Source organism: Diceros bicornis, chromosome 24, assembly GCF_020826845.1.
Source record: "Diceros bicornis minor isolate mBicDic1 chromosome 24, mDicBic1.mat.cur, whole genome shotgun sequence".
NCBI lineage: Eukaryota > Metazoa > Chordata > Mammalia > Perissodactyla > Rhinocerotidae > Diceros > Diceros bicornis.
In genome coordinates, this window is record NC_080763.1 from 4,904,165 (window position 1) to 4,917,803 (window position 13,639).

Sequence of the window (13,639 nt, forward strand, 5' to 3'; positions counted from 1 at the left end):
ATGGAGCAAACATTCAAAGAGGGGAGACAGCAAATAAATACATAATATATTGGTGTTGGTGACGGCTATGAAGAAAGATAAAGCAGAGGAAAAGCATGGAGGAGAGGTTCTGTTCATATACAGTGAACAGAAAGTCTTTCCTAAGGAGACAGTAGAGCCAGAGACATGAAGGCAGGGAGACAGTGAGCCAATGGAACGTCCAGGGACCAACATTCTAGGCAGAGGGAGCAGCAGTGCAAAGGCCATGGGGTAGCAGAGGGCCGGGGACAGAGTGAAGGAAGGGCACAGCTGGACAGGGATAGGGACAGAGAGGTAGCAAGGGGCCAGACCACGGCAGACCGTGGCAGGGTGGCTTTTGCTTGGATTGGAAGCTGCTGGAGGGTTCTGAGCAGAGGACTGACGGCCCGTGACTGTGACCAGCTAGTTTTAGTCACCGGTTTTCTTCCAGCTGCCCGTGTTCACAGCAGCCTCTGTGTGTCTACCAGACCTCCGAGGGTGGTTGAAGCTGAATGTAGCCCTCTGTGCTGGCCCGACAGTCCCCTGAGCCCTCCCAGGGAGGCACACCAGCCATTCCCCCTGGCAGGTAGAGCCAGGTGGCACCAGGCAGACTTTCTCCTTGTTCTTAGAGTCCCTCTCACCAACATAACCTTTGTCCCCTGCAGAGTTCCAGCTGCCCATGCCTGACCCTGACATCAACAACAGGCTGGAGTCCCTGTGCCTCAGTATGACCGAGCACGCCCTGGGAGGTGAGTGTACCCCCGGCCTGGCCAGGCACACCTGGAGGACTGCCAGCCATCTTCCGTCCACACTCTGGCAGCAGCTGGGGGCAGTGGGCGGGGCACAGGAGGGGTGGGCAGGGGACGAGAGAGAGAGTGGCCTCAGGTGCTGGGGGACCCTCGTCCAGCCACCCCACACCGAGTGGCCCACAGCCCAGCCCCTCCTCCTCTTCTGGGAGATGCACAGGTACCCCGTGCACACTGGACTCCCAACCCACCAGCAGAATGGCCAGAGGCCCGGGGAGGCAGGAACACAAGTCGTGGCTCGTAGTGGGAACATCCCCCACAGCACTGGATTCTTTCCTTCTGGGCACTAGATCTCCCAGGCGGGTCCAGGCTTATCCTAACTTGCTCTAAAAATAGAATTTTTGAAGCAAAAATCCCCACTTGTTTTTATATCTCCCTGTTCCAAATGGCTTCCACGATGGCTGGAAGTGGAGGGGCTGAAGTGCCCCTCGTAGGATGGCAGGGAGGTCTCGTTGGCCGCGTCTGGTGTGCAGGGCTGCAGCCCGGGAGGCGCTCCCAGGAGCCACTGGGCCGGCTGCCGTCTGTTTAGTCTGAAGCAGTCGTCACACCAGCCCCGGGAGGGCGTCCACGCCGGTGCATCTCTCCGGGCTGGACTTAGCGCCAGCCCTGGGGATGTTTGGCAGGCAGAGGAGAGATGTCCGCCCTTCCTGCCCACCTCCGGGAGGCTCTGAGTCACAGGGATCCAGAGAGGCCTCCTGTGACCCTTCCTGCTGGCCCTCCCCTGGCTGGCTGTGCTCACCCACACGGACATGGGCCGACTGTGTGCTCTCCGGCGGTGGTGGGGAGAAGGGCTGCCGCCAGCTGCTGCTCCGAGGCCTGTCTTCCCAACCAGGGATCTTTAGATCTGTAGCCTCTGTGACACAGTCTTCTTCTGAAAGCAAGCCTGAGACGGGGTCAGTGCTCTTCAGTGAGCGGAGTGGAGGGCCGGGACTGCTCCCACCCCCCCCCCCCCGCGCCCGTGAGGCTCCACACCCAGAGAAGGCCTCCGCCTGAGACAGAAGGGGACAGCGGAGGGCCTCCTGGGGCTGCGAACCAAACCAGACTGACGGGGGAATGCACGCTTCTTCTGTGACCTCCCCGGGTGCCAGGAACCCCATTTGCAAACACTGCTCTCTCCCTTGGCCATTCAGATCCTAAAAGCTTCCCAGCATCATTGGTCCATCCTTAGTACCTCTGGGGGGAGGTGCCACCAGCTCCTCTTCTCCAGCCAACTGAGGAGATTGGGTCAGCGCACCAATAACCCCGATGAGTAATGGGAAACTACCCAAAGATCCGTCTACGGATGAATATGGAACAACAAAATGTAGGATAACCATGCAGTGAAATTTCATTCAGCCTTAAAAAGGAATGAAATACTGATACATGCTACAACATGGATGAACCTTGGAAACGTTATAGTAAGTGAAAGAAGCCAGACACAAAAGACCACACAGTGTATGATCCCATTTATGAATTTATGAAACATCCAGAGTAAGCAAATCTATAGAGACAGAAAGTATAGATTAGTGGTTATCAGGGGCTGCAGGCGGTGAGAGTGGAGAGAGACTGCTAATGGGCACCAGAGTTCTTTTTAGGTTGATGAAAAATATTCCGGAATTAGATAGTGGTGATGGTTGCACAACTCTGTAAATATACTAAAAACCACTGAATTCTACACTTTAAAAGAGTGAAATTTGTGTATACGAATTATATCTCAATTTTTTAAAAAGGGAACCCCCAGACCCTGAGTCATGAAGCCCAGCTCAGTGCACTGCAGGGGCTGGCGGGGCAGGGCCTCTCACGTCTCTGCGAGTCACTGCGGTGGACTGGCCTTCCCCAGGGCTTGAGACAGCTCAGATCATTGGCGTGCTGGAAGCTCTGATCCAACTGCCAAGTACTAACGTCGTCTTCATCAGTAGCAGGAGTACCAAATGCAAGAGCATTATTAAAGGGAGGTTTTCATTGAAAAGACTTCATTTTTCAGCTCATTCTTCTATTTTTACAGAAAACCTCTGTGAACTGATGTTTTCTTGCTAATGTTTTCATCGTGTTAATCTCCTAAGCCTTTTTACTGCTGTGTTTTTCCCAGTCATCCTCTCTGGTGGGAAGCCTCGTAAGCAATTTCCTCAGCAGAGAATGCACATGAGGTTCCAGGTGGCCCCACTGGGCACGGTGACCATGTGCCCTCCACTATGACAGCACCTCTTTGCTGGCTGACGCCTTCCAGGTGCCCGGGAAGATGACCTTGCTGGGGACAGAATGCCAATGAATTAAGCCATTTTACAGGAGGACAAATGACTAGGGAGAGGAAAGCAGAGTAAAAGAGGCCCGTGTCTGAGGACAGGACAGGGAGGGCGTCCAAGTTCCCAGGTCACCACATCCCAGGAGGGCCATTCTAAGGCGGCTGGTCCAGGGCTCCAGGCTCTCGCAGTCTCTGTTCCGCTAGTCTCCTCCACTACTGCTGCCCTCCTAGTGCCGTCTAGGCTACTGTTCTCTTTGGCCTCCCTTTCCATCCTTTCTTCCCCCTGCCCAGCCCCTTTGACAGAACCCATGAGGAAGCCCAGGGAGTGGGTTGCCTCTGCCGTCTTGGTTTGTGAGTCTTTTATTCAAGGCTTTCTTCTGGCTCTGTTGGGCTTGCTCCTGACTAGTGGTCCCGGGTATACAGGAAGCCTGGCCTGAACCGGGACCACCTGAGTGATCATACCCAAGCCTGGCCATGATCTTCCTCCCGCAGAGGGTTATCTGGGCAGAAAGACCCATGGCTACAAAAGCGAGGCTCCTCCCAGCAGACGGAGTCTGTGGTGACTCATACCATAAAGAGGAATGCACAGTCCACTCTCTGTTGTTCTGGGGTTCATGTGTCACATGACTCCCTTACCATTCCTCCTCCCTTTTCTCACTCCTTCTTGGGACTTAAAGCCCCACTTCTAGCCAATATGGGGACTTTGTGCTAATTAGAAAAAGGCTTCACTTTCTCAAGATGCTGTTCTGCAATTTGTTTGAAATTTGTCATAACTATAAAACCCATGATGGTTGCATGTGAATGGCACCCTCTGGAGTTGTGCAGTGCACAACTTGCACAACTGTAAATGATGAGTCTGGACTTACCTGTTGGTCATTTCCCTGCAGATGAATACCATCACCCTTGGAGGATGAGGTATGGAGTTAGGATTCTGTGAAAATGCAACTTGGGGTTGGGTTAGTTGAGATTTTCATGTTTCCAGCTCCTCACTTCCACAGCTGTGAAGGGTCGGCATTAATGAGTGGGCCAGTGAGTGCCAGCACAAGTGTGCACTGCACTTTTACAGACGAGGGAGTGACCTCTAAAATCCCTCATGCACACACATGCATGTGCACACTCATACACACCCACTGTTCTGCCACGAGCAGTTACCACTGCAGAGCCCCTGCGGGAGGCTCAGGTGGACCCACAGAGGGCAGGGAGAGGACAGTGACTGAAGGCTCACATCTGGGCCTCCAGGATTGATGACCTGATACCACAGACACCACACTCAGGGGCCATTTGCTTCCCTACTTTAAAATCGTTCCAAAAATGGTTGTAGAACTTTACACACAACACACACGCACACAAGTAAGACTGGGGAAATCTCACTAAGATGGGGGACTGCATGAATGTCAGTGTCTTGGTGGTAAGGTTCTAGTTTTACAAAATGTCACGCTGGGGGAAACCTGCTGCTATTTCTTACAACTTCCTGTGAATCTACGATGATCTCAATAAAAATCTCAATTAAGGAAACATTTCTCCTCCAAGTCCCTGCTGGAGAGACACCAGCTGGATACAACCCATGAGGAGGCCAAGAAACCCCCACAGTGGGCTCTGCACGGCTCCACGTCACTTAGGCCCCCGCTTTCCCTGCAGCCCCCCGCCACTCCCCTCCCACCCCGTAGTTCTGCCTACTAAATCGAGATGCTCCGTCTGGGAGAGCAGCTTTGTGACATCAAGGCTTAGACCAGGACACTTCTGCTCACACCTGGATATCAGCGAAACAAGGAGGCATCCTGCATCCCTCCCTGGCCTTCATTTAGTAGCCGCTGAACACAGTCGTTTCTCCCTCCTACGATGGCTAATCCATGCCCCTTCCTGCTCACTGGATAAGCCCGTGTCAGCTCCAGCATGGACCACTGCAGGTGTCCTCCTGCCACCAGCCTTAGCCTTCTTTAGGTCATGTGACACAGCCGCCAGAGAAACCACCCTAAAATCAGAGCTGGTTACTCTACTGCTTATAATTCCCCGGTTACCCATGTCCACGTGCCTGTCCATAGTGCACAGGACCCTTAAGAGTCTGATTCTGAGGACTCTCCTATAGTCCCCTGTGTAAGCAGCCATCGGCTCCCCCTGCTGTCTGTCTTACTCATGGCCTCTGATATGCATGTCCCCCACTTTCTCTATAGCCTGCTTTCACTGACTTTCCATAACATAGACATGGCGTACTGTGGGTGGCCTCAGCACTTTCCCACTTGCGCGATATCTTTCAGTTCCAAGCACCCACAACATCTAACTATGGTATCTCTGCCTCCAAAATTCTTGAGACAAAGAATCTGGATCGGTTTGGGTCAGATGCATCCCCCTGGTCTGCTCAGCTGTAACCAGGGGCCAGAGTCATGGCCACCTCATCCCCAGTCTTTCAGCGGGGACTCGGGGTGAGAGGGAGATGCTCCCAAAGAAAGGGATATGAGCTAGACAGGTCCACCTGCATGTCCAGTGCAGACCCCCCAGCTCTTCGACCACATCTCCTACCACTCCTCCATCCCCCCATCCTCTCCATCCTAAACCTCCATCCCACCCCCAGCCCCACCATTGATGACCATCATCACGCCTATCCATGAGATGTGTGCACTCCCCACCCTCGTCCTCTCCTGCCTGCTCCTCTCTTCTCCGACAGCACCATCTTACAAAAGGCTTTTTCTTTCTCCGTGAAACTGTCCTTGACTTCCGGAGGCAACTGAAACATTCCTTCCTCCACGTTCCTGCTGTGCCTGCTACACACTCCATTATAGGATTCTCACTCCTCTGTCATTGTGGGTTAACACGTCTGTGTCCTCACTAGGATGTGAGTACCTAGTGGGTAAGGATTAGGTCTTTAAATCTTGGTTCCCAGACTCATTATGGCTCCTGGCAAAAATAGCTATCCGCCAGATGAGTGGGTAGGGGTATGAGTGAATGAGTGAATGAATGAATGAATGAATTTAGCCCTTGTCTGTCCTCAGAGACTGGGAGGCCAACTGCATGGCATTGGGGTAGGTAGGCATGAACGGAGCTTTTTACTCACCCGTGCCCATGGTGTACTTCTTTCCCTCACAGACGGGGTTGACCGGACCTCCACAATCTAGAAGCTGAAGATGAGAGCGACCGCGCTGGCCGTGAAATCGACTGCTGCGGGTCCAGTGTCAGCCATCTGCAGGGCTGCACAGAATCCTCCAAATACTTTGCAGCCTTTTTTCCCCTGGTCCCTCTCCCATTTTGATTTTGTGAGAGCGTAGGTCGTCCTTGTAAACATATCAGTAGCCCTGGGCTTGGTTATTTTGTCATTTGTTTCTGTCATGGGATGGCTTGGTGTGGGGGTGGGGAGGGGTCTCTAAGGAAACCTGAGACTGGGGTGGGGTGGAGAGTATGCAAGTGGCTTCCTGGATGAAAAGGAGGAGAAAAAGAGTACAGCCATGAAGGAGGTGAGACACCGCAGGGAGGCAGAGCCCAGCCCTGGAGCCTTCTGGAACCCGTCCTGCTCCTCGCAGTCAGGTGAGGGAGGAAGTCATGGATACGTGCGACCAAAGCAAGACGGTGGCTCCCCTTTTCTGTCCCCTGATTGGGGTCCCCGAGGCCCCTGCCTGGATGAGAGGCCACGTGGCAAGTGGGGAGAAAAGAGAAAGTGCCCCTGACACAATTTCAGATAAACTTTGATTTGTGTATTGTTTACATAACGATTTTAAAGGGTACATAATTCGTAAAGAGTTTGGATAGAACTTCTCTTCCTACTATGGTTTTTGTAAAGGATTTGTTGATATGAATTCACTTTTTCCTCTATTTTTATACTAGCAGCAGGGTTGTCTTTTCAAATGGCTGCCAAGCTCTGCTTCCCGGAGAGGCACAGGCCAACCGGCTTTCACCTGTGGGGGGAGCATGTGGGTGGACTTGAAGGACAAAGATGTGGCTGGATGGGCACAAGGAGACAGCACCATGTGGTCAGTTAGGGTTTGCTCACAGGTCACCTAGAGGTCCTAGAAGAATGCTGCAGCCCCTTTCTGTGCTGGATTTGCTTCTCACCCAGGGACCTCTCCTCCTCACCCTCCATGGGTGTCATCCCAGCAACCCCGGCCTCGCCCCCCACACCCAGCTGGGACAAGGACCACTGGAGGAGAAGAGGCAAGGACCCACGTTTTTCCCTTGCCAGAGGCCTTAATACCCAGATGAGGAGCTCAGAACATGCTTACAGTGCAGTTCTGCAGGAACCTGAGCCTGGGGCTGCACCCCCTTGGCTGGCTCCCTGCTGAGGACAAGGAGGAGAGCAGGGCCCAGCAACCGTGCATAAACGTCAGTCAGCAAGTGGCAGAGAGAGCTGCGGGGAGACGCGTGGCCCAGGTGGGCAGTGAAAGAAGATGCGTGAAGGGTCAACTTCGTGATGGAAAGGACGGTTCCGTCCACATGTATAGTCAGGGACTGGCTGTGTCTATCCATCCACACAGAAGGTTACGTGGTGAGAGACTCACAGCCTATGCTACCACAAAGTAACGGTTCTATTTCTTAAGGGCAAGAAAGACTGTGTTTCGGAATTAGATGCAACGGAGGCTATTAGAGGAAATCAAAGGGGAGTTGTGCTCTGCACTGGAAAATTGGGTTGTGTGAAAGATGGTGTGAATGCTCAGCCAGAGGCAAGAGCAAGGAGATGGTATAAGGCCTGTTTATTCAATGGGTGAGTCTGGTGCCATTTTTGTATTTAGCGAAGACAGAGTTGAAATTGAAGAGATCAGACCATGAAAATCACTGCACATTTATGTTTTTTTTTAAGTTAATGAAGTAAATACAGATTTAAAAGGCCTTAATGAGGGGGCCGGCCTGGTGGTATAGCGGTTGGGTTCGTACCTTCTGCTTCGGCAGTGCGAGGTTCGCCAGTTCAGGGTTCACCAGTTCGGATCCTGTGCGTGGACCTACTCACCGCTTATCAAGCCATGCTGAGACAGCGCCCCCCATAGAAGAACTAGAAGAATCTGCAACTAGGATATGCAACTATGTACTGGGGCTTTGGGGAGAAGAAAAAAAGGCCTTAATGAAATCCAAACAACTTTCTTTTACCTTCAGGATTAAAAATGTACACCCAATGCAGCACTGGACATTGTAACAAGGCTTTTGAAGTTTTTTTAAGGTCTAAAAAGGTGGGAGCATCTTAACTGTAGAGAGCATGTAGCAAGCAAAGAAGGCTTGAACCCACAGTGTCATGTATTGCATAAAAACAAGAGACCTCTCCTTGGGTGACTGCATTCTAAAGATGCGAATCCCTATACAGAAGGAGGCAGCATTTTTTAGTTGATTTGTTTGAATCAAGTGCCATTAACATTCGCCGTCCACACCCCTTTTCTAAACCAGCTTAGTGTCACTTGGGGACTGTGTTGGGATGGATGATCACTGTGAGGTGGGAAGCACAGGGCAAAGAGGTGGAAGGCCAAAGGTAAGAGCAGAGGGTTTGCGAAGGTGTTTTTTGTATGCTAAGAAAGTTAATAAAGAGAAGAAAAAACAATGCTATTACATATCTTATAGAGAAAGGAGAAAACCTTCAGATCTGCTGCAAAATAGATGTATCCATAAAGACTCGGGTTGTTCAGAAAACAGATTGTGGACACAATCTGTTAGCATGAATCCTTTAAAAGGAAGAATACCTTAAAGTATTTGCAAATCTGAATTTCTATTTATTCCTTCACTGAATATAGAAACAATGGTTATCTGATTATTAGAGATATTATTTTGGATATGTTACTTATTAACTTGCTATGGCTGGTAACCATGATAAAGTCTGTTATTAATAACAATATAATTCTTTTTTTTTAAAAAAGAAAAGCTTATTTTTCATTGACCATGTATAGATTTATCTACTTAGTTGTGTTTTGCTACTAGTGTTTTATTTTTTTTTTAAGTTGACTGTTCCGATAAATTTTAGGAGCCGCTCCCCACCTTGTTTTGAGTCCTGTGTTGACTGCAGGTATACAGCTCAATTTAAAAATCCTAAAGCAAAAGAATTTTATTTATAAAAGAATCAAACAGTTGCATGCATAAGGCTGTGAAGTCAGATACTGAGTAATAAAGCAGCAGTGCCTTTTTTTGTATTTACCCGTTGACCCCCACATGCAACTGTTTTATATTAAGTAAATAGTAAATGTTAAAAATCTCAGAGTAAAATCTATTTCACTACATGTTTTTTCCCCTTGTTCTGATTTAAGCAGTGTGTATTTGGCATCTCTACACTGTCCCAGGGACAGAGTGTTCTACAATATTGTTATCATGTATGATGTTTTATTGGTGCTTTTTATTCATAGTGGTTTCTTACCGGAAACAGTAGGAAGACACACGTGAACTGTGTGCAAGAAATGAAACATTGCTGCTGATATGTTTTTTTTTCCCACGTGCTTTTTAAGTTTCACTTTTTAAATGAGGGCCAGCAAGCGAAACAGACACTGCTGGGTCTGCCTGCAGAGGGGGTCTGTTGCACCAAGCGCTCAAGTCCCGCATACCGACAGTTCCTTTTTGGTGCTCAGGATTGGAGCCAGAGCTGGGCGCCCTCTCCCATCCATTCGAAGAGACACTGAGGGAAACAGCGTTTTCTTTTGAGGTGTCGTTGGCTGCCTTTTACAGAACGGGAGCCTTCTCCGGGTCCTTGTTCTTCTGCACCTCTTGTAGCTACTTCCAGGGCAAGGTTTGTAGATGTGTATTTCCCCACCAGACCCGGATCTCACCGTGAGCCTGGGCTGGGGGGCCGAGCTGAGCTGGATGCCTGGGCATGCAACCAGAAGGGGAGCAGAAGCAGGCCCCGTCTCGCCGGCCCTCTGGAGATGTCTGCAGAGGCCGCGCCAGCCTGGGTGCAAGGAAGCAACCTGCCCGCGGCGCCCGGTGTGCCTGCCATAGGAAGGACCTGGGGAAGGAGAGTTTGCACATGGGGCTGTGATAACACTAATGTTGTTTTTTTTTTTTTTCACAAGTCATCAGAGATGTTTGCAACGTGAGTTTTATTTTTTTGTAATTCCTTTATCTTTACTTAAAGGTGAATGTGTATTCCTCTGGGAGGAATAGGAAGAAAACAGGAATGTTAATAATGTCAAAGAGAAGACTTCCTCCCTTATTAATATATAATCCTCGTGTATTTATGCCTACTGTAAGCTGACTTTTAAAAAGCTTCCTTTCGTTGCATGCCCCATGCAGGCATCCCTGTTGTACATGCATGCCTTTTGTCCTGTTTTCCTGTATAAAGTTAGTGAACAAAGAACTATTTTTGCCTAGTTCCTGTTGCCAAGCAATGCATATTTTTAAAATTTGTCATATATGGAAATAGCATGTTTGTTACATGTAAAAGCTTTACTGATATACAGAAATACTAATGTTTGAAGATGCTGTTCTTTGCAAGTGTACAGTTTTCAAATGTTGTTACCAGTGAAACACCCTTGTGGTTTAAACTTGCTACAATGTATTTATTACTCATTTCCTCCCATGTAACTAAGATTCATGGCTATATTTCATATCAACGTTATATTGAAAGTGAAGGGAAATGATTAATACAAGGTTTTGTAACACTGGTGTGGTGTGTGTGTCTTTCATTCTTTTTGTCAATATAAGGGATTAGAAAACAAGAATTGAGTCTTAGAAGTAAGCCAGCAAGAACTAATGAGCATGACATCTCTGTAAATGAGTCCCACCTGACCGTTCTATGCAACCTGTGTCTTCAACTGTGAGCTTTTTAACAAAAAGGGCAAGAGATATAAAAATGTATGCAGTTTGATCTGTGCCCAGAGTAGCCAATAAATGTGTCGCCTGACTTAGGGGCATGTTTCTAAATACAAACTCTAACTTGCAGATGATATGGTTTATAGCTTGGTCTCCACCCTCAATACCTCTGAAATCATATTTCATTCCTTAACCACGGCGTAAAAAAGCAGCCTCCTCGGAGCCTTGGCTTTCAACTACACATGGCTTGAATCTCATCCTAATATTCTAATTCCAGTGTGATATGTAAATATATTAATATGAATTCTAAATAATGTTAGTCAGGCATATGGCTGGAGAGACTAACCTGGGCTTGAATTCTGGCTCCAGCATTCTCTGGCTGTGTGATGTTGGGCAAGTTACTTAACTTCTCTGAGCCTTGAGTTTGGTTTGTTTTTCAGCCTATGGTACTCAAGGTTTAACCTGTAATCAAAAAAAAAAAAAAAAAAAGGAGGAGACAAAAGAAAACATAGGATATAGAGGTTATTGCTACCAAACCTAGGAACCCCAAGATTTCTCTGAGGCAACTACAACTTGACAGTGTAACAACCACCACATAACAACTCTCTTTTCATCAGGCTCAAGCTGTTCAAAAGACATGCAAAGTCCAGAATGGTCCCTGGAAACATGAAGAAATGCCTTGCAAGCTGAGATGTTAAATGAAATTCCTCCTAAAGTTAAATTCTCTTAACCCAAATGAGCTACATCTCAGGGTGTGACTCAGAGTACTCTAAAGGGAGGGGGTAAGTGTACAAGAGAAACGTCGAGTCTCGCCTTTGAAATGTGTGGACTGTGGATGAGTGTGAGCGCGGTGAGGTGAAGGCAGAGGGAACATAACTGGCCCACACAGGGCCTGAAACCAGGCTGTTAGCAATTTTCATCAGCAAAGGTGTCGCTCTTTGCCAGCAAACTTTGTAGTAGAATGTCCAGTCCTGGAGAGAAGGTTACTTGTGTAGTAAAGCTTTTAGGATTCCCCCAACAGTCCTCTCCCAAAAAGAGATTTAATTTCATTTATTACACCTATATAGCACACTGGCTTGGAAGAGGCTGCAATGGGTTTGAGCCAGGAGTCCAGAAGGGGCACAGATGCGTGCCATCGACTCATGCTCTCGATGCTGATGAGAAAGGTTCCAAGGGGGCAATACAGAAAGGATCCAAACTTTTGTGAAAGACCTTGGCTGGGTCCCTCTGACAGTCACTACATCTGTCAGTGGCCCTGCCTCCCAATCAGCCCAAGACCCATTGTCCCTGGAGGTTGAGGGGATGGCTTGGGGGCAGTGAAAAATCTCATCCAAAACTAGAACCCCATCCTTCTCTAGAAAGATGTGGAATGGGCGGGGTGGATCTGGCCCACCCAGAAGCACAGAGAGGCAGCCCTCACTGTGTCTGTTTCTCCTTTCCCAGTGGGCATTGCTAGCACGCCACACCCCAGCACCAGTCTCCCAGATAGCGTCCCACAGGCTCCTGCAAGCACTTCCATTTTCTATTTTCCATCCACACATCATAATACTTGAAAACCCCCTTCCCTGGGCGCTTCAGCCTCTGGATGCTCAACAGCAGCTCTAGAATGCCCTTGCTGACTCAGTGCTTCTCAAACCATCTGTGAATTTCAGTTGCAGTGCAGGCTATTTATTTCCAATCCACATAGTCCAATTCTTTTGTTAAATGCAATAAAAATAAAAGAAAAAAATTACAAGCTCCCAATACTGTACTAGATTCAACAGACAAAATGATTCTGTCACATTGCTATAAAGTAGCCCTGTTCTGGCTCCCTAAGCTCTGGGGTCAGCCTGCAAAATCCTTCCGGGAGATTGACCCCAGGATGAGACGAGGGAAATCCTGATGCCAACGTCTCCATTCACCCAGACCAACAATGCCCACAGTGCAGTAGGGAAGTGACCATCAGGTCTGAGGAATGCCTAGAAGTCAGCCCAAGAATGGCATGTGCTTGGTTCACTAGTGATTTCGAAGAACTGAAAACAATATAGTTGAGAAAGGGGACATATTGGCAGAGGGGGGTCCAGAAGGTAATGGACTGGTCGGCCTTTGGAAATGGGTCAAGCAATAGAGCGCTGTTTCCAAAACGCCCCTGAGACTGTGGCCTCCACGCTCCCCACTCTCAGTTTCTGGCCCGGATGGACTGAGAGCAGAGGGTGGCTCCTCTGCGTGCGTGTGTCTGTCCACACATCTGACACACAGGTAGGGGGAGCAGGAAACTTGAGTGACTGGGAAATGGGAAACCTGGGCAAAACTTAAGCACCACATCGCAGTTATCCCTGAGGAGCTCCACTGGAGCGAATGATCTTCCGCTGTGTCCTCCCGGCGCCCACCTGGCCCAGTGGCTCCCTCCAACCAGCCTTGCCTGTGGGGCCCTAGTGCACAGACGTTGACTCCTCTGTGACGTAAACCTGTGGATTCAATGTCTGAGAATTCCCTCCATGGAATATTTTTCCCTCAAGTGGTTTCTACTTCAATTTTTAAAGCCAACGGAGAAAAATTTTGGCAATGTTACAAAGCTCAGCCTTTATAAAAAGACAGCTTTGTGTTTACACTTGACTCAGCGTGTCTGTTTTTAAATACAGTGTTCCACAGTTTCTTGAGGTTTTATTTTTTTAAGTCCCATCCAGGAGAAACAAAATTGGAGCTTTGGTGAGTGAGACGGTCCCACTAGAGCTGTTGGAACTCGAGATGGCTGAGAGGTTCCAGTTAAACCCCCTGTGGGGATCACAGCCAGGACTGGGTGTCCCTGTTTGCACCAACGTCCTTGGGAGGTAGTTTCAGTTTTCCATGCCATAAAAATTCTAACAGGCTGAGGAGTGAGGTTAGGTGAACCTATGAAACCCCAAAATTAAACCTGTCCAATTGGACCTCGCCA

The 13,639-nt window shown here is 48.9% G+C and overlaps 1 protein-coding gene across 8 annotated transcripts in view; it reads left to right on the plus strand.

Moving 5' to 3' along the window:
* The window catches only part of SAMD4A (sterile alpha motif domain containing 4A), a 211,673-nt gene extending 202,547 nt beyond the window's left edge, over positions 1–9,126 (plus strand). For all 8 annotated transcript variants that reach the window (XR_009223672.1, XR_009223673.1, XR_009223675.1 and 5 more), the window contains 2 exons: positions 663–746; positions 6,106–9,126. Coding sequence is in view for 3 of the 8 variants with exons in the window: in XM_058566956.1 (XP_058422939.1) it covers positions 663–746; positions 6,106–6,134 (113 nt within the window). In the remaining 5 variants the exon portion in view is untranslated. The remainder of the gene's footprint in view (positions 1–662; positions 747–6,105) is intronic.
* The last annotated feature ends 4,513 nt before the right edge of the window (positions 9,127–13,639 follow it).